The 20715-nt window shown below is 37.6% G+C and overlaps 1 protein-coding gene across 1 annotated transcript; it reads left to right on the top strand.

Moving 5' to 3' along the window:
- Positions 1-832: 832 nt before the first annotated feature.
- On the top strand, positions 833-12194 carry LOC306766105 (leucine-rich repeat-containing protein 58-like). Its single transcript, XM_079253713.1, has 4 exons — positions 833-1497; positions 10699-10827; positions 10955-11232; positions 11614-12194. The coding sequence occupies exons 1-4, from the start codon at positions 1040-1042 to the stop codon at positions 11805-11807; spliced, it is 1059 nt and encodes a 352-aa protein (XP_079109839.1). The 5' UTR covers positions 833-1039; the 3' UTR covers positions 11808-12194.
- Positions 12195-20715: the final 8521 nt, after the last annotated feature.

The raw sequence follows: 20715 nt of genomic DNA, 5'->3' as shown, positions 1-20715 counted from the left end.
CAGATTTTTTAGACTCAAGTCCTGACCTACAGATCATTTTTATGTTGATTGAGATTTAGATTCGGTCATAACAGATCAACAAACGTTTCAGTATGCGTGAAATCTCTTTCGTGATTTGTAAGTTTGTTTTTTTTTCATTGTGTTAATAACTTATTGAAAAGAATTACATGTTTGTTTCGATGTTGTAGGTGTACAGGACAGAACGCATTTGTGGATTTACCACAAGCATTTTAGCTGCTAAAGGTAGGCTTTTGTTGTGGAGATTATAGTAGTCCTGTACCTTTATTCTGTTGTGCACATCAAGTCAGCAGAACATTATATAACATGACGTAGTAGAAGCGTTGCATAATAACTAAAGAACAATAGTGGATCATCAGCAAGCTTTGTCCCGTTGTTGCAAGACTTAAAACTGAATTGCAGCTGTAACACGCCATGACGTAATTTTACTTTGCTCTAAAATGCGAGTAAACCATGAAGTAAAGCAGGGGTGTCAAACTCCAGTCCTCGAGGGTCCGGGTTTTTGTTGTCTCCATGCTCCAACACGCCTGACCGAAATCCATAAATATGTTGACAAGAAGCTGCTGGATCCATTTGATTTGAATCAGCTGTGTTGGTAGAAGGAAACAACAAAGACCTGCCGGGTACTGGCCCTCGAGGACTGGAGTTTGACACCCCTGCAATAAAGTGAGTGAATGTCGCTTTTGTAATATTGCAGGCTTGACGGACAGGGAAACGAGGCAATCAAGGGCGGGACTTGGACGAAGAATCAGCCAATCACAACGTGGAGCAAAGAGAGCGACGAGAAATGCACTCAGTGACCAGACTGGTTAAATGTGACTGCTGGGACGTAGTCTTGCAGCTAAGTTAATGACCTATGTGTAACCAGAGATGCTGTTTAATGTTGCTGGCCAGTATGTGGACATAACTCCGATTTCTGTGTTGGAAAAAGACAAATCCTGGCTCTAAGGAAGTTATTGTGTGTAGCAAAACTTTGGCAAGGACGTCGCACAGGGTTAAAATCGTCGAAAAAACAGACAAAATGGAGAACCATGAAGGCGCTGCTGCAACAAGAGACCGTGTGCTCGATTTCTCACGTTTGAGTTTAAATACCTTCGTCGTAGATAATATTAGCGACGAGAGGAAAAGGGACACCAGACAGCTCTACCTGAACTACAACCGACTCCACTCATTGCCTTCGTCTGTCAGTCTTTTCCTAAACCTGGAATTTTTGGACATCAGCAACAATGGACTGTCGATCATTTGTGAGGACATTACGCGACTCAGCAAGCTTAAAACACTTTTAGCCAAGAACAACCGCCTGGACGAGTTTTCCCTGCCCAAGGAGTTCGACTCTCTGCCACTGGAGGTGTTAAACTTTAGTGGGAACCGGTTTGAAGAGATCCCACTTCAATGTACCAAACTGCTGCGTCTGCAGTCGCTTTCACTCGGTGGAAACAGACTGAAAAGTATTCCCACAGAGATAGAAAATTTAACCAGGTAAGTAAAAAGTGCAGTCGACCAGTAAGTAACACGTAACTGCAAACTGGGTAGTTAATCAACTTGAGCATGTTGCACAATGACTCGATAAATCACAATAATGGAGTGGAGAGGAAGATACAAAGGTCCCTCCTCTCTAATCCCATTCTCTAATGTAATGACACCTTAGATCAGTGTGTGTAACATACAGTCTTAACTTGCTTAACCAAGGTGAGTGAGCCTGTAGGATATGCATTCAATGAGTCTATACAATTTACTTATAAGACCCTTTTATTTTGGAAATTTCACTGACCCAGCAGCTCAAACACAAAGTATAAGAGACATTAAACAAACAGAATTAAAGACAGACAAAAAAAAATCTAAAACATATATTGAGTATTTTTATTTATTTAAAAAAAAAAATCTTCTTTTTATTTTAAAATCAGAAAAATGTATTTTAAAATTATGAAGCAAAAAATCCCAATAATTGATTCTTCGATTCGATTTCCCACCCCTTGTAAATAATAAAACAGTCACATAAAAAGAAAGAAACTGTCTTTGTATACTCAGCCTCACCCAGTTTGATGTTATAACACAGGGGAATATGAATATTTAGATTATGTCAATTAACCAATAAATTAAATTAGAGGAATGAAACAAAGACCCCTGCGATGGACTGGCGAGCTGTCCAGGGTGTACCCTGCCTGTCGCCCAAAGCCAGCGGGGATAGGCTCCAGCTTCCCCGCGACCCTGAATTGGAATAAGCGGTTCAGAAAATGAATGAATGAATGAACAAAGACCCTAAAGTGCATGGCTAGGACCTAATGGAATGATGACTAACATGATGGTGAAAACAATGTTGAAACAAAATGTCCCTTAAACAAGTTGATGCATTATGTGAGAGAAAATGGAAAGAATGGTCCAATAAATCAGTCCAGAATAAAAAGATAAATTCAGTAAGGTGTCAGGTGGCGTATCACTGTACCACAAACAAAGTTTTGTCAGTACAACAGAAAAATGCATGTATTGGGGGGGGAAATGAGCTGCAGATGGAAGACTTGCAGCCAGAATCCTGCATTGGGCTAAAGGGTGGCATGCAGGAAAGTTGCATAACTGTACTAAAAAAAAAAAAGAGAGAAAGAAACACATAGGTACACATGTAGCTAGTGTTATTAATGATACTTTGGGTTTTTATATATTTAAATAAGAGTTTTCCAAAGCATCTGGCACCAGGTCTTCCTTTTCAAGGAGGACTTAATAATTTTAGCAATGAAGAACATGGTTTAAAGCTGCTGCTGCTGTTTTTTTAAATCAACCAATTCAAAATAATATAGCTGTGTATAGCAACTTTAAAGAAAGATCATACACTGCCTGGTCAAAAAAGGAACTCTCCACCTGGATTTAACTACATAAATGGGTAGGAACTTCCTATGGGATAATTACTGCATGGACTATAGTTTTTCAGCTGGTTCAGCTTAAGCCTAACTAATGCAGTGACTCTCGTTTCTTAAAACAACCACATTAAAAGACACATTTTGTGGTCATGGATAAGATGTTAGTCTGTTTAGGAAGGGTCAAATTGGCATGAATCAAACTGAGAAAACATTTGATATTAAAGAAACTACTAAAATTGGTTTTAAAAAAACAAAAAACCATCCAAAATATCATTAAAAACTCAAATAGATGGGAACCATCATCTTTGAGGAAGCAAAAAGGTTGGGAAAAAATCCTTATTGATGACGATCACTTTAAGGTTTAGGTAAATCATATTAAAGAAAAACAACCATAGAGCTAAGGGCTATGTTTAATAGCGAATGTAACATGTACAAATTGGGACAGAACAGCTGTGTAACCTGAAGAAAACCACTAATCAATGAAACTAACCAGAGAAAAAGCCTTCACTTTGCTTGTGAGCATACAGATTGAACTCTGGAGCAATGGAAGAAGGTCATGTGGCATGATGAGTCCAGATCTCCCCTGTTCAAGCTCGATTGGCGCATCAGGGTAAAGAGCAGAGGCAGATGAACTCATCATGCCTCGCACTTACTATACAAGCCTGTGTGGTGCCGTGCTGTGATCTGGAGTTGCTGCAGTTCGGCGGGTCTCGGTTTGGCAACATCGTTTGTCCAACGCATGGGGTCAGCTGACTTCCTGAACATACTAAACAACCATGGTATTCCATCAATAGATGTTTTATTCCCTGTTGACATGGCCTATTCCAAAATTAAAATACCAGGATTCATTGGGCTCACATTGTGAAAGAGTGGTTCAGGTAACGTGAGACATTATGCTTAAGAACAAGAGCAAACTATATCTGCTTTTATGTTACTTACCAACAATATCACCAGAAAGTCTTTTAGACTTGTTTATTAGGAGTGGGAAAATCAAATCGAAAAATTGGAAATTGGGTTTTTTTTCTTCACAATTTTAAAATCGATTTTTTTTTTTTTTTTTTTTTTTTGTTAAAAAATCTTTTTTTTTTTTTTCAAATAAATAAAATTAAACCACTATAAAAACTTTTGTCATTTTCATTGGTTTCATTGATCTTTTTACTTTTCTTCTTGGGCATTATAGCAGCAGAATGATGATCTGGCTCCTGTGTTTTCTTTCCAACTGAAATCAAGAAAAATTACTGCAAAAAGAAGTTTTAAAAAAAAAATTTGTTTTTAATCTACAAAAATCATCAATATTGAAGAATTTTGAGAATCGCAATTTAAATCGAATCAGCACCCAAAAAATCGGAATCGAATTGGGACAGAAGCATATCATCACAGCCCTATTGTTTATAGTTTTTTTTTAATTTTTTTATTTAGAGTCACAAGAGGGTCTGAAAAGTTGCTAAATATAGCGTTAAAGTTGCTAGGTTATTAGTGCAAGTCCAATGTGGGCATCAGTGTACCAGGAAATTGTGTGCTGACTAACGTTCAGCACTCTGCGATTAAATGCCGTAATTTTTTTAACACAATCACTTTTCTTGGAGTAATTAATAATGAAAAAAACTTTAAAGTTCAGCACTAATTTTAACCAAACCTTTAAATGAAAACCAGAACACAGAACCACACCAAGCATATCTAGTAAATAAAGGCCAAAGTCTGTATATTAGAACACTCTAAATGAACTAGTTTTTCCTGACACACCCATAGTTTAAATCTGGTCCCCAGCTCTTTCTGTGTACTTCATCTGTACCACTACACTTCCTCTCTTCCTGATTTAAATAGTGTTTTGATCCTCATCTTTCCTCCTGTGGAATTAACCACATAGTGTAACCATCAAAATATGGTCTAGCCCATTCTAAAGATTCGTCTCTCTTTTAGGCAGGTTGTTCTTCTGTTTCATAATAAAGAATCAGCTATTAAAGCCAGCTTGTTCATGAATCACTAGTCTAGCCCCCCATTGAGAATCTTTGGGATGTGCTGGAGAAAGCTTTGAGCAGTGATCAGACTCGCCTATCATCAGTATAAGATCTTGGTGGAAAAAGTAATGCAAGCCTGGATAGAAATAAATCTTGTGACATTGCAGGAGCGTATCTAAACAATGCCACAGGAATATCTGTGCAATCAGAGCTCGAGGCGGTCCAACAAAATATCAGTGTGTGAACTTTTTTGTGACCAGTCAGTGTATGATTCACCGCAATATGATGCAAGTTATGAGCACGTTTCACTGATAATAAACCACCTCCAAAGATCACCTTTTTGATGTGTGCATTAGGGCTGCACGATTATAACCAAAATAATAATCATGATTATTTTGCACAATATTGTAATCACGGTTATTAATCACGATCATTCATTGTGTCTGGAAAAACATGTCATTTTAATGCACCACTTGTAAACAACCTACATGGCAACTCTACATCAAATATATATATATTTTGACAGAGAGGGAGTCCTATATTTCTCATACAGCGCAGGCAATGCCCCTTTGGGAAAATAATTACACAAAGGGATGTCATTTCTAATCCAGTGTTTTGATGCAGCTGTATTTGCCATTCCTGACATGACTTGCTCTCAACAGTCTAAAGCTTGTTACATATTCCAGTCTGCTTTTTGTGCAATGAAGCTCATTCATTCATTTTTAACGAGCAACTTCATCCGCAGCAGGGCAGGTTGTGTACACGGCGGGGTTCGTGGATTTTAATGGCCCATGTTGTAAAAATGTTCGTATTTTTTACCTCCTCAATCAGCTGTTTTATCAAAACAATCTGTTTTACCTGCAACAGGAAAAATGCGGACCTCAAATGTCTGACCAATCCAACAATACTTAGCTGGCTAATGGTAAAAGGTGTGCACGCTTGGTATTTAGGCAGCTTAATAAAGCCTTAACCACACGTTCGCCCCCTGGTGGTGGGCAGACTACTGGTTGAGAACCTGAGGGATCAAAGATGCATGCAGCAGAACTCACGTTTTGAATGTCAATATCATAGACAATCAGGTTTATTTAATTGTGGCCACCAAAATTGTGATCACGATCAAATTGCACAGCTCTAGTGTGCGTCACAGTTTGGGTGGCAGGTTATGGCGATGGGTCAGGTTCAGATTTGACTGGGGCATGACCATGTGTATAATGACTGTCATAACAGATGCACGTTGGGTCAGGTTGAAGAAATTGGGCCCTTGTAGGACTCTGCTTGATGCTGAGGATTTAATTTATTCAGATTTCCAGGTATGTGGCCCAGATGGGACAATTTAACATCCTTCATAATTTCTTGTAGTACAGTGCTAATATGTTGGGTTTTTTAGCTGCATCGCTTGTTTATGGCATCCGAGCAGGTTTTTATCTTTCATCCTAAAAGTGTGTCATAACAAAACATCTTTTAACATCTACAGCAAAACCAAGAACAAGACATTAGCCTTATTTCAATTTGATTACATAATTCTGTCTGTCTGTCTGTCTGTCTCTCTCTCTCTCTCTCTCTGCTTCTGTCTTCATTGTTATTAATATCATGGAAGTGTGATTTGTTGTTTGTGTCCTACTATGAGATTATATAATGGAGCACAAACAGGTATCTAAAACCAGTATTTCATCGTTTTATCCTTTTTTTGTGCAAAATGAAATTCAATTTATTTAAATTGGAGTAGAACTATGGAACAGCAAATGTGTTGTTGCTATGGTAACTTGTTATATGGAAACCCATTTGGTGGCCCGCTTGAGTTAAAACACAGTGATACACGTAAAGTGTGACATCTCTTAGAAACAACTTTTCACAAAACAAATAAGCAGAAAACATTTTCTAAAACATCCTGGAGCATCCTCAAGCTTTCTAGAAGTCTGAGGAGAAAATTCCACAAAAGATGGTTTCTGGATGAAAGTATCTGTTCTGCAGTAGATCAGTCCGTTTTGCACACTAAGCACAGGGAGATTTGTTTCCACAGATTAACAGAACATTTTAAGTACTTGGATAACAGTTGGGAGCATTTTTGTTGACATTTTTTAACTTTTTTTTTTTCAGAACTCCTTCAAACTAAACAGTTGAAAATAACAATAAACAGAATAAAGAAGACTGCTCATGGATTCAGAATAATTTAACATAAGTTTGGTTTAAACTACATACAACAGCAAGATCCTGTCCAACAGTGGATGGGAATTGACTCTTCCACCACTATGGAAAAGGCAAGAGACATAACTCATTTCTGTCTGATGCAAGACATTGATGACAAAATAGCTGTACTAAACATACTTGAATCATGTCCCTGGTCACTTCTTTCTGTACACTTCAGACAATAATCATTGAAAATGTTCTGTTCTCTGAGGTTAACATTTGCCAGAGTCAGCTTTTATCTGTTACAGCTGACTGCATGCTGCATGTGCTTCATCAGTCTTTTTATGGATAAAGTGCCATAAACCTACTAACCTGCTGTTTGACGAGTCACACTTTGACCCACTTATTTAAACTGGCTACAGTCCCTGTCCAGGAAGTTGCATTATTTGAAAATGAATGAAAGTGTCAATTTATCTCTCCGTCTCTAAATGGATAAAATATTTACCATTTTAATAACCATTATGTCTTCGTTCACTTCCAGCTTCTTTATAGTCAGTCATGGTAAATATAGGAACAGCATTTTGGTGTTGCAGTATCCATTCTGAGTTATTTTGGAAATATTTTAATTAACTGCCTTTTGTTGTGGCACAAAAATGTCATTAAAAGACAAAGTAAAAGTTTAAAGATGAAGAAAAAACAGTGTCTTATATGTGGATTTAGCAGCAGCAGCTTATTAGAAAGCGATACAAGTTGGTTGTTTGTGTTTCCTCTGAGAGTGGGAGAAACCAGTATACCCTAGTCAAAAGTTCTTTAATATCTTGTGTTGACTTTAGCAGTAGTAAGTCACAGTGACCTGATGCAAGGCCAAATATCAAACCTTCGAACACTATAATAAAAGAAATAACTAGTATATCTTATTTAGTAATGCGGAGAATAAACAGGAACATCTAACTTATCACTTGTAGCTTATTTCATTGGAATCTTAAAACTGTAATGTTTTTGTTGGAAAACTGCTTAGTCAAGTTACACAGTGACACATTCAGCTCTAACAATCATCCACAAATCCCTAAACAGACTCAAGTCCAGATTCTGACTTGGCTGCTTCTGAAAATATTTATCAGGCAGATGTTGATCTATAAGTCTGATTTGCAAAGCTTAAATAACTTGCAAAATAAAAAAATAAACAGCATTGTCAAGCACTCTATTTTGAGGGATTTAAAAAAAAAAAAAAAACCTTTTTCCCCATTTCCTCTGCGCTCTCCTCTCTCTCAGTAATCACGTTAAATTCCTGAACCTTTAGTATCTTTTGTCATTTAGGTTATATATTTGTAAATCTTTGTTGATGACATTTACAGCAATTTGACTATTTTATTCAGTTGAAAAACTTTTTTTTTTTTTTTACATAGGTGCAATAATGATCAGATTTCCATCAATGTAGGTGATAAGCTTGTCAGCTTTCTCTGTGCTCTTACTGCTAGAAAAGATTTCTGTGCCGATGCTTCTGAGTCACTCTCATTTGTTGACATAAAAAGTCACTGAGGCCCTTATTTACTTTGGTGTTTACCAACATAAATAAGTCAATGCACATGAATTTTGAACCTTGTGTTAAAAGTAGCACTCAGTGAGAGAATGAGGCCACAGATTGAAAATGTTGCATCATGACTCATTATGGCGACTTACTCAGTGATCAGGGTTTTTTTTTTAGTCAGTTCTGCCGAAAGCCATACTTAAAGCAGAACCTGCTAACTGTGAGAAGAAGGAAACTTCTCTTGCTCCTTTTCCGCTGAAAGCACAGGAGCTGTATAGTTGGCATTGACTCAGTTATACTATGTTTAACATGATTAGTATGTTTTAAAATGGGAAAAACCCACTGAAACTAGTTGAATACATTTGTGATATTTTTCCCAACGCTTATGAATTACCCAGATAACTTCCACTAAGCTATGACAACATGAAATGTTTACTTGACACCATTCTCAGGATATGTTGTCGCAAGGTTTGTCATAATAATAAGAGCTAGTGGGTTCATTTTGATCAGACCACCGGTAGTGGGCTCCACACAGTGTATATGAGAGGTGATTTTCAGGAACATGGACCAATCTCGCCCCGGTCTGTTGGGTCAGATGTCAAGAGAGTCTTTATTTTTTTAACCAACAAGGAAAATTCTTCTGAGACGCCTCTGGGCTCTGATTGGTTGTCTTTACTTGGAAAGTTGTCGATATAAGGATTTGACTCTCAGCCTGCTTTATATTTAGATCAAGGCGGTATATTTGCTCTAGTTTTTTTTAGTCTGAATTTTATAGACTTCTACAGCTTGCTAAGGATGCAGATCCTTGTCATTAAGGTACTACTTTGTATCCATGGCCTTGTGCGTTTATGCATGCTTCCATTTGGCTCCCTAACTTTTTATGTGCTCTTCACAGGTGTTTTTTCTTTTTCTTTCTTTTTTTTTTTTTTTTTTTTTTTTCAGATTATGAAGAAAGGCTCAACACAATTTTTTCTCAGACATTTAGTAAAATTAAAAAAAAAATCTACAACTTTGCATAGTTATGACATTTATGATTGTTTGTTCTCCCCTTTAATCTAACATGGGCCAAACTCTGTTGATTTTTGCCCTCTGTTGATGTGGGAAGTGAGCAGAAGGGGAGTTTGCCCGGTGCTCATCCACCAAGTACAGTATAATGGCTTCCTGTCTCGCAGTCGCTGTGTCATCAGTTCCAGCGGGCAGAGGGCCTGACAACTTACTTTTGCTGACCACCCATCCATAGCACTCCCCCTGTTTGTGTCGCTTTGACTCCCAGTTTACCCCATTAGTATTTTTAACAGCACAAATGTGTGCTAATTTTCTTAGAAATGGTGGACATAGTAGTTCTCAGAATAAAACTATAAGTGTCTGTGGATCTCACACCTGTGAGTGGAAACACATGCAAACATACACAAAATGTCATGTTTGCAATGTTAGGTCACCTCCTGTATTTACTGTATGCCATTTAAAAAGATACTTGTGGGAAAGAAAAAGGACATATCTGAGCTTTTGAGCATAAACCAAGGCATTGACCTCCCCCTCGTGGCAAGTTGTTGCAGTTTTGACTGTAGTGTTACAGAGCGTTTTTGGACAAGATATAAGGCTTTTATAGCTGTGATCACAGTTATATTAACTACAAATATAGTTACTATAATGTCAAATGGAGGTGGGAACATGTTGTCAGTTCATTAGGAAATGCTCAATTGGAAAAATATTGATAAAGAGCTCTGCACAATTTCACTTTACAAAAATTAAATGTGAGGTTTTTTTGTTTTTTTTGTGGCATTTCTATGCTTCCATGACCTTAGGTCTTGATCTTGTTGCTAACTTGTTGTAATCCTTTTGTTTGTGTTCTTTTGTTTTGTTTTATGTGCATTTTTTTCCCCCTTTTTTTTAAGAGATAGTTACTTTAAAGTAATATAGTCCAAGAGGGAAAAGGTGCTGTATATTATATTAAAAAAAAAGAAGAAAAAAAAAAAAAAAAGAAATGTTTTTGAGATACAAAAAAAGTGTTTATTCAACTTAAAAAAAAAAAAAAAGGTGCTACCATACCAAGTGTTACAAATGCTAACAAATTCAGTGTATTATAAGGACAAGATCAAATTCTGTAGGTGGGACCTAAATGAAACAGTCAACATCAGCGTTACCCTTCATGAAGCTGTGGTCAAATGTGACTGTATATAATGTGTTTCTATTTTCTTTTGTGTTTGTGTATCAGTTTGGAGATGTTGTATCTGGGCGGCAACCTTATCTCAGCCATTCCTCCAGAAGTGGCAAACCTGCCCTACCTCAGCTACCTGGTTCTCTGTGACAACCGCATCCAGAGCGTTCCACCACAGCTCACCAGGTAATATCAGCTCTCTAAACCATCTTAACAGCTCAGTATCGCTGATGCAGTAGTTCTACACAGTGTATTTATGTTTCTATAGTTGAGCCTAATAGATCAAAGTACAAACCTCTGTGTGTTATTTTAGGCTGCACTCACTGCGATCTCTAAGTCTCCACAACAACTTACTGACTTACCTGCCGAGAGAGATCCTCAGCCTGGTGCAGCTGCAGGAGCTCAGTCTAAGAGGTAACCCACTGGTGGTGCGCTTTGTCAAGGAGATGACCTACGACCCCCCTTCCCTGCTGGAGCTGGCAGGACGTACCATCAAGAGCCGAAATATACCTTACTCTCCCTGCGACCTGCCTTCAAACCTTGTGCTCTACTTGGACCTAGCGAGCAAGTGTCCCAACCCCAAGTGTGCTGGTGAGACTTATTTCCTTGACATTTGAAGGGATTTATGTTGAGAAGGATTTTAAGTCTGAAATCTAAGGATATTAATTATTTTTTTTCATGCAATGTGCAGCTTTATTATTCTCACATCATTATATAACTTCAGCTTGATTATCAGAAAGAAGCTGCTTCTAATTTCTGCCAGTCTGCAACATACATCCAGTATGTTGGCCAGCTGTTCTTAAACCTCCAAGAAATGATCTCCCTTCTCCAGTTGCCAACTACTATTTTTACACACTTGTACACTGATTTTTGTCTTCCCCTGTCATTTATCCCTGCTGTGTGAATTCTTATGTTTGCAGACAAAGAAATACATCTGACTTCGTTTTTGTTGCTCTTCCTGACTCTCTCCAGGTGTCTACTTTGATTCCTGTGTGCGCCACATCAAATTTGTTGACTTCTGCGGGAAGTACCGGCTACCACTTATGCACTACTTGTGTTCCCCTGAGTGCACCTCTCCCTGCAGCTCCAACCCTCAGAGTGATGCAGAATCCGAGGACGAGAGCAGTGTTCCAGCTGACCGCCTGCAGAGGGTGCTACTGGGATAGAACAAAAAGGATGAAGGTCCCGGCATCTCGCCAGTAAAGTTTTTCCTGGCCTGTTAGCATCGTCCTATAAAGTGGAACTTTTGGGCTTTACCAGACAGATAAACACACGCAAACCACAAATATACTTTTGGACATTTCGCTACTTTAACGCACAGACTATAAAACAGTCTGTTGGCCTAGAAATGCAATATTTCCATGTTGCAGTTTTTATTTTTTAAAAAAAAAAGCTTTTTTAGGGAGGATGACAGTTGTTAACACCCATGTCAGTAAAGGGCTAAAAGAGGGCTCATGTTTCTCATGGAGCAATAAAAATATGTGCTCGTTCATCTCATCTTGATGAACCTGCTTGTCTGACGGTGGAACACAGGGGGGCAGCAAAGCTCTTATTTAGACTGGGAGGACTTGCACAATGACAGGTTTTCCTTTTTTTTTTTTTTTTTTTTTTTTTTTCAGGACACCATATGTCATCTCTAATTATAACTATGAAAACTTTTTATTAGTTAAAGCATTTTACTCAGTACTTTCAGTTTGCATAAAGTAATGTCTCCTGCTGCTTTAGCAATTTTCATTTCAATTTCTCTGACAATGTGAGCATCATTAAGGCTTTTTTTTTTAAAGCATATTGGCAGAAAGTAGTTTAACATTACAACACCCTGATGTGGAAGATGGCTTAGTTGCACCTTATAGCGATTCAAGGCAAAGTTTTCATCTTTAACATTGTTTACTAGTGTTTTTAAACATCAGATTTTTTTGGGGGGTGCTGCCATGATGGGTAATGTGAACTCAGACTAATGCTTAAATGCAGTGAGGTATGCTTATCCAGTCTTACTCACAGGAAGTGGGTGTGGGCTGGACCACAATGTTAGACAGAAACAATAGCTATTTAATCAACCCAGTCGAGCCTTCATGTTTCTATGCAGGACCGACTGCTTTCTCTGAACATAAACACACAGCAGACATGAAGCTTACAGTTGGAGGGTTTTTGGTTCAGTTGATTCTTTTGGAGACAAACCCTGGTTATTTCAAACAGGAAATAATATTTGTCCTGCTAAAACCTTCTGCTTGTGTGAAAAGTTCTACAGTTTGTGTCTATTAGTGAAGAAGAGGAATTTTATTTAGCAAACAAGAATGTTCCTGTATGTTACAACACTGCCTGCATTATAGCAACTGCTACATGCCTTCCGAATGGTGACTTCTAACAATGATGTGTGTTTGAGCGAAAGAAAATGTGATTCATAAATGCACCCTGAAATGTGACAAATCTAACATTAAGAGTTCGTTCCTTATTCATTTGATCAGATTTTTGTACTGATTAGTTTAACTACACTAAAGAGAAAATGATAAACTTTTATAACAGAATAAAATGCTTTTATACAGATTTTTTTCCAAATGCCAAGTAAGCTACATTTTAACTGGTCTGCAGAATAAATTAAATTAAAAGTATATTCATATATTAAGTGTATGTACTTTTACCCTTTCAAATAATATAATGTAGATTGTACAATGTTTAATACTGGCAATAAAAACTCAAAACAAATAAACTAAACTGTGTTAACTGTGACTGTGTTAAAAAATGTTGCAGATGCTGGAAAGTGCCATGAAAACATTATTTATCATTTCTCACAGTTTTCATTTAGGTTGTTACCAGAATTAAGACAAGATGTAACACAAGGCTAAATGTAGGCATCTTGTGCAATTTGAACATTTAAGATGATTTCATAAGATTTCAGACTAATGAACTTTCTTGGACTACAGCTTGTTCATGGAGATTGTAAGGGGAATGAAAAGGAAATGCTAATTTCAAAGCTTTTTACACACCCGTAGTTCTCTAGCTTTGTCTCTTAACAGCTTTGTGCTCCTCCAAGCAGATACTGTAGCACCTTAAACTTTAAATAATTGATCCCCCAAAATCCAGAAGGCTGTAATAAAGTACTAAAATGATTTCCGATCAGCATTTTCCCAGTTTATAATGGAAATAAGAAAAGTTACTGGACCTTTGAAGGTCAAGTTCAGGTGTAAGTTGGGTTGGATAGAAGTGTTTGCTAAATGAGTAAAACAGAATCAAATAGAAAAGAAAAGAACATTTTGAAAATGGCTTGTAAGATTTCGCATTACTTTAGATTAATCAGAATTTTTGTGCTGTAATTGTGCACAAAAAATGAAAGTTATCATTGAAATCATCAGCAGCATCAGCGTCACCACAAGAAATCATTTCCTGCACTTTTCACTGCAAAATGACACCATAGAACATAAGTGGAAGTCTGCTGAAAACTGGACTCCAAAATGCACACAAATCCTACAGAAAGTGCTCAGAGCTAAAACACGCTGATAATGTGTTGTATGTTCTTGCATGTAAACATTCAACAAGACCCAAAATGGACCGAGGGGCTGTGCACATTCTCCATTGTTCCATCTTTCTTTTTTTTTTTTTTTTTTTAAAGTTTTTATAATAACAGTGGAGCATAAGTTAACGTCAGTGCAGCTTTATTAAGAATAAAGCTTATCTTATTCCGATATTTGTGTCCTTAGATAGCTGAACACATCAGAAAGTGTTACTGAAAAAATAGTTCATTAAGAAATGTTCATTTTCTTAAAGCCTTTCCAGACTGTAATGTTTCAATTTTACATGCTCACTTAATCCTGAGTGGCAGCTGGACCTTCCCCACCTTCCATCAGGTAAGATGTAGGGTACGCTGTAGATGGCTCACCTGTCCACCAATTAACCTACTGTAATATCCACATTCTATTCTATTCTATTCTATTCTATCCTGTTCTACAGTCATTTAGCAGATGCTTTTTTCCAAAGCGACTTACATATGAGTGAGAACAACACAAGCACAAAATTAAACAGTAGAGAACATCGTAGGAAGATGCTAGTGGACTGTCCACTTGGATGCAGATCCTTGCTTAAATACTTAAAATATTTCCCTACTGTGGGAGGGAATGAAAGGACGAGGTGAGATCCCATGTGTGCACAGAGAGAACATGCAAACTCCTCACAGAAAAGCCCCGACAGAGGTAGTACTGCTCACCACATCATAGTACAGCTTTATCTGTTGAATCTTTTCACAAAATCACCATTCAGTAAGTTTAAAGAAAATGACCTCCCATGGAAAAAGTTTAAGATGTAGGATGCCTACAACTTCACAGTGTGAAAAATACTGGGATGGGGACATTAGTCTTTTTAAATGGACAGGTCAAGTTAAAACTGAAGCTTGTCTCAACTGTTCATATAATTTTATTGAGTTTGCAGCTGAGTAAACCATATGCATGTTGGAACAAGTGCTTTGGGCTGATAATGTGAAAGAAAAAAAAGTCACAGACCATACCAAGCAAAGTGCTAATTGGAGAGAAAAATTATGCAGAAAACAAACACTCTATCTGCGTGCACATATTGACTTAAAGGGCTTAAATTTTCAGTCACCGTTTGCCCAGTTGCATTGTGAGTGTTTCACTTGTAAAGAAAAGACGTTATTCAAGTAAGTAACAGCACATTTTATGGCAAACACCATCAGTAAAAAAAAAAAAAAAAACAAAGCAGAGGAAATCCACAGTCAGAAATCCAAAGAGACACCAGCAGAAAGATGTAGACCTGGCCAGAAAATCATCAACAGTATGAAGACAATCAAAAAAGCAGTGATGATGAGCAGCGATAAGAATCTGAGAGCAACAAGCCTTTTTCCAGGCAAAATAGAGAAATATCTGAAATAACTAACAACTAATATCTGCCACAAAAAGCATTTAGAAGCCGTGTTCTTTACCTTGAGGGGAAACTATAAAGTTCTGACAGCATGTCGTTCATGTTCTGGGTTACGATATTTACCTTTTTTCGAAAGTACATTTTTGATATAGTAAAAGATTGAAATATTAAATGTGTTACTGCCTCACATAATGCCTTTAAAAATGTGTCACTCTTTTCTTGATTAGCTGCTTAAAAAATTCGATTATCCTGCCCGAACCTTTGTATTTTATTGTACTTATCTGTGTTTGCGTGTGCAGAAAAGAGTTTTGAGTGTGCTGTTTTGTCTGCTGGCTTTAAACAAACGCATGCATTTTTTGGCTTGAACATGTTCAGGTTGCATTTGCATATCAATATGACTTCATTCTTGAATCTGAATGCAGCGGGACCATTTCTGTCACCCTGAACTAACAGATTTAAGAGCAAGTACACTCTGCCTCACACACAGTCTGCTGCTAATCCTCCAACATCACCTGCCAGGAGCAGCTAAGTACTTTGTTTCCTTTTCTCTCAGCTTGTTTGATGGTTCTGTTACTTTCTCAGCTTGTCTTTAGATTTGTTTTCACTTCACTGTTTCTTTTCAGCCCGGCTGGTACAAATGATGTTTTGAGCTCCACATATTTAGTTTGTTTTGAATGGTCTTTAACCAAATCACAGCTGGGTTCCTGTGTTCTTACAATGTGTTGCAACTCAGTTATTTTCACTCTCAACACTAGCAGGACCCTTCTGCCAACAGCAGGCACCGAGGAAACATCCTACAATAATCCAAAGTTTGTTAGCATATGCACACACACACACACACACACACACACACATCTAATAGTCTGTTTAACAAAATCATGTGATCAAAAACACACCGTAAGATGCATGTCCAGATGAACAGTATTGACATAGAGATGAGGAAATAACCTTCATCCAAAAGTAACAAAATCATAAGAATAAAATCATTTATGTTTTCCCACCTTGGAAACTGGTGATCACGTGAAGTGGGACTGATCCCAGACGTCAAAGACGCTGTGTGATGCTCCTTCCCAGATTCCTCTGAGCCAAGAAATGCACAAGACTTCTTTCTATAGCAGTAAACTTAAGTATGTTTTAGTCATGTTTTAGTACTTTCCCAAGGTTTCTGACACTTCTTGATTGTCCATGTGACTATATTAGCAATTGATCCGTGCCAGTTGTTGATGCAGGGGCTATGTGAGAGTCCGGGATGACAGGCATCCAGCTTTAGATTTACTCCCACACCCTCATATGCACTAAAATTCCTCCAGAGAATCAGAATGACTAAATGATATCATAAAACTGTACAATCCCTTTTAATGGTTTTCTCACACATTTAATACATTTTGAAGATAATCGTTTTGTCTGTGCTCATTAAAGACCTTTTATTGCTGCTACTTTGGTTACAAATCATTGTTGTAATCACAAGTGAAAATCACTTGCTGAACTTATATCATTGCTCTTTTTTTTTTTAAATCCATTAATAATCCTAACATTTGGATCTGTTCCAACAAATAATGTGCACAGCCCTGCAGATGATTAGTGGATCAAAGAGTTTTGAGAGAGAAGTTTTAGTTCAATAATCCTCTTACTGCCTCGAGTCAGAGACATACCAACATTTATCAGCTCACTAGTCAGTGTGCTTTAACAAGCATGCAACCTCACTCATGACCAGTTTCGAATTTGCAATAACTTCCTATGACGGCCACACACGGCAGACACCCAGGCAACAATCAAGCCTCAGTCTGAAGTTAGTCTGCTAATCCTCCAGTAGAAAATCTGAATAGAGTCCAAAGCTGGGAGGAGATGTGAGGTGGTTACCAGGAAGAAAACTGTGTGCGGCGCGTTTTCTTTAGTTGACGTTTTCCACTTCTCTTCTTCCATAAATAGGAAATAAAAAAATATGTTGCTTAAAAGTTTTTTGTTTTGGGAGAAAGTGAAAACTTGGTATACAATCTGTATATTCTAAATTTTTAGGTACATTTAGTAAATAAAGAATTATCTACAGAAATCACACACATCCGGGACTGAAATGCTCCATTTGAACAAATGCTGGAGGGAGCCTTAAACAGAGTGTGTTTATGTAAGTAAAGAAATGCCTGTGTAATTTTCTAGGCAGTTCAAGTCCTGTGAGTGGAAAAAAAAAAAGTTTGTTTTTTTGGTCACAGTCTTAATAACGTTCCAGACTTTTTACATGCACAGGAAGACCCCTGTTGCATAAGGAAAGGCGACGATGCATCATGTACAATCTGATCTCACAGCAGACCCTGCAATGACTGTAGCCAACAGAGCAAAACACAGCAGTTTAACCATAAGGACTGAAATGTTACACAATGTGTTTTTCACCTCATTTCCCTTTTCTATACAGACACACAGCTTTTGTGGCGTTATAAAGCTTCAATTTTCGCCCATGTCAAAATTAAACTGGTACATGTCTGGGAAAACAATGATCCACCTTCAAAGTCTTGCGACATTGCAGTGTGCACATGTTGAACACCATATGCAGTATTAGGTTACTTATATGAAGGAGGAGCATTTTAAGCCTCTGTAACTCAAAGGATTACAAGATTGAGTCCCATCTGACATAAAGTTTCTGTCACTTTCTTACTTTGTTTTACATATTACAGCACTGTGTAGAACTATTGAGCCAGTCTTTTTTTCTTCAATATTACCAAGAATACAAAAAAAAGACAGGTGCAGCATTTTACGGAAACATGGAAACATGAATAAGACTGAAAGTCAATATTTAGTATTAACAACTGCATCCTGAATTTAATAACCTGAAATTCAGGATTAAGAGCCAGAATCCCCTTATATAATCATTATTGTAAATTCTTTAAATAGTCATCATAAATAGTTGTCCAGGCTTCTTAAAGGACATTTCAAAGTTCTCTGTCAGGATGATTCCACATTGCTTCATAGATGTTTAGGCCTGGCCTCTTTCGGAGGATTCATCATGGTGATGAAGTGATGAATCCTCCCCAGAGCGATCTGTAATCACAGATTTTCAATCCAGTTTTTGTGTTAATGGACAGAACCTTTCTCCTGGTTTTTTTAAAGAATGATTTCCGGACGGCCACCATTGCAGACCATGTCTGATGAGGTTTCAGTGTTAGGTATATGGTATGTCTTAGACTTTCATGGTTTTTATCCCTATATTTGTTGTTAAGTGTTATATCCTGAATGTCACAGTTGCGCTCTTGCTCTTAATTTGTAAATTGTTGTAAGTGCATCTGTCGCTTGCTGATGATGTCACTGTTGTGACATGTGTGCAGATCTTGATAGTAATGGCCATACGCCAGATGGACAGAGCCAACGTAGGAGCATGTAATTCAGTTCATGCAGTTCAAATAAATATGCCAAGAGAAGGCTAAAGACAAACCATTGTCTTGATGCTTTACTTATGATCCACCACATAGCTGGAAGAGCGGCGTAGCGTAGAAGAAGAGAGAAAGAAATTTAAACATTTCTTGAGGAGTTTACTCTAAGATACCGTCTATATACTTTAACCCATAAAGACCCAAAAAATAACATCAGATAAGTTGATATTTTTAACATCAGGTCTTTGACAAAATGTCCTGTGTCACTTTAACAAAATGTAAAATAAAAAAAGTACCAAATTTTTTAGGGATATTCACTGTTTATTACCATGTGATAGTTCAAAATTTTTATAGTCTAATCTTCTGCTTTCTGGTGTCCATTGAGGGGAAGAAGTCAGAAATCATGTTGTGATGTTGTCAAAATCCTGTGTGTCCACAGGATTTTGAGCGATGTTTGTACCATTAAGTGATCCAAATGTCTCAGAAAACTTTATGTATCATATATGTCACACTGGGTTCTTATGGGCTAAAGAGACATTAGGCTTGTCATTTCTTGTTTTTATCCTCCACTTCCACACATCAAGTTGAAATACACGTTTTCAGCTAATAACCCTGTGGGAACCAGCTTTTTGGAGCCAAAACGTATTTTTCATATCTGTCAAAAGGTGTTAATTTAAACATTTGTCACTGATGAAACTTTAAAAAATGTCAACAAATCATGTTTTTAACACAAACTGTTTCTAAACAACTTACATAGTGTTGACTTGTTACAATACAGAAAAAAATTATATGTACGTGGTTCTTCAAGGTTTAAACATTCTTAAATATTTTTACAGTAATGTCACGTGGACTCTTCCAACTTACGTTTATCAAATGTTGACATGGCATGTTTTCTTGTGGAACCGGGATGTAATATATCTTCCAGGTGAGACATCTACAGCAGCTGGGGGAGTTCAATGGGTTGCATCTTATATAACGCAAACAAACTGAGAAAACACCTTCTTTCATTTGGTAATAAATGTGCTGCAAATTATCAAAGCACATGCAAACATGTGACTACGGTGCAAAGAGTCCCAATACGCCCGTACAGAAACTGCAAATAAGACGTGGAAATGAAAAACAAATCAGGGGGAAAATAAGCAAATTAGCACGGTGTTTAAGTTGACATAAAGTTTTTTGCTAATATGCAGTTGCATCATTATAATTTCACAATACATCATTTTAAACTGGAATAATATTTCTGAATAAAAGAGTAAGCAGGGTGATGATTTGCCTTCAGCATACCATGACCAGCACCGAGGTGGGAGCTTTAGTCCATTGTTGCTAATCCAGATCCATAGCAACACCGCAGGAGGAGCAGCAGCATTTCAGTGAAGGATTTGTCTTTGGGCATGTTAGTGTTCGAACCCGGGCATGTCAGAGGAGTGTCCAACAAAGGGCTGCACAGGGTTAGTGATGCTTTGCACACAGAACAATACAGTTCCACCCACACAGTCTCCAACGCCATAGAAAAGTGGGAGTCACTGGCACCGAGGTGGGATGTTGTACCACAGCTGCAGATGCTTCCCTGTCAGGAAACAGTCGGGTGATCTGTCATCAGTGGTTCAACAGGAAATGGCGTGTCAAGAGTGTGAAAACTTTTCTTGTTATTTGTTTTGTTTGGTAGTCTTCCAGCTACATGTACCCAAAGTGGGGCCCCAGATGAGACTGTAACTAACACCTGTATCTGGTGATTATAAAGTCTTAACGTTTGAATTGATCTCTGGTAACCCCAGAAGTGTGACATGTGTCCTGTTTCACCCAGTCCATCCTACAAAGCCAGCCTCTCCGCTCTGACTCCTGCTTTCTT

This window comes from Telmatherina bonti (genome assembly GCF_933228915.1).
Source record: "Telmatherina bonti genome assembly, chromosome: 15".
NCBI classification, from domain to species: domain Eukaryota; kingdom Metazoa; phylum Chordata; class Actinopteri; order Atheriniformes; family Telmatherinidae; genus Telmatherina; species Telmatherina bonti.
Note: the sequence above shows the minus strand (reverse complement) of the source record. Positions and strands in the feature narration are given on the sequence as shown.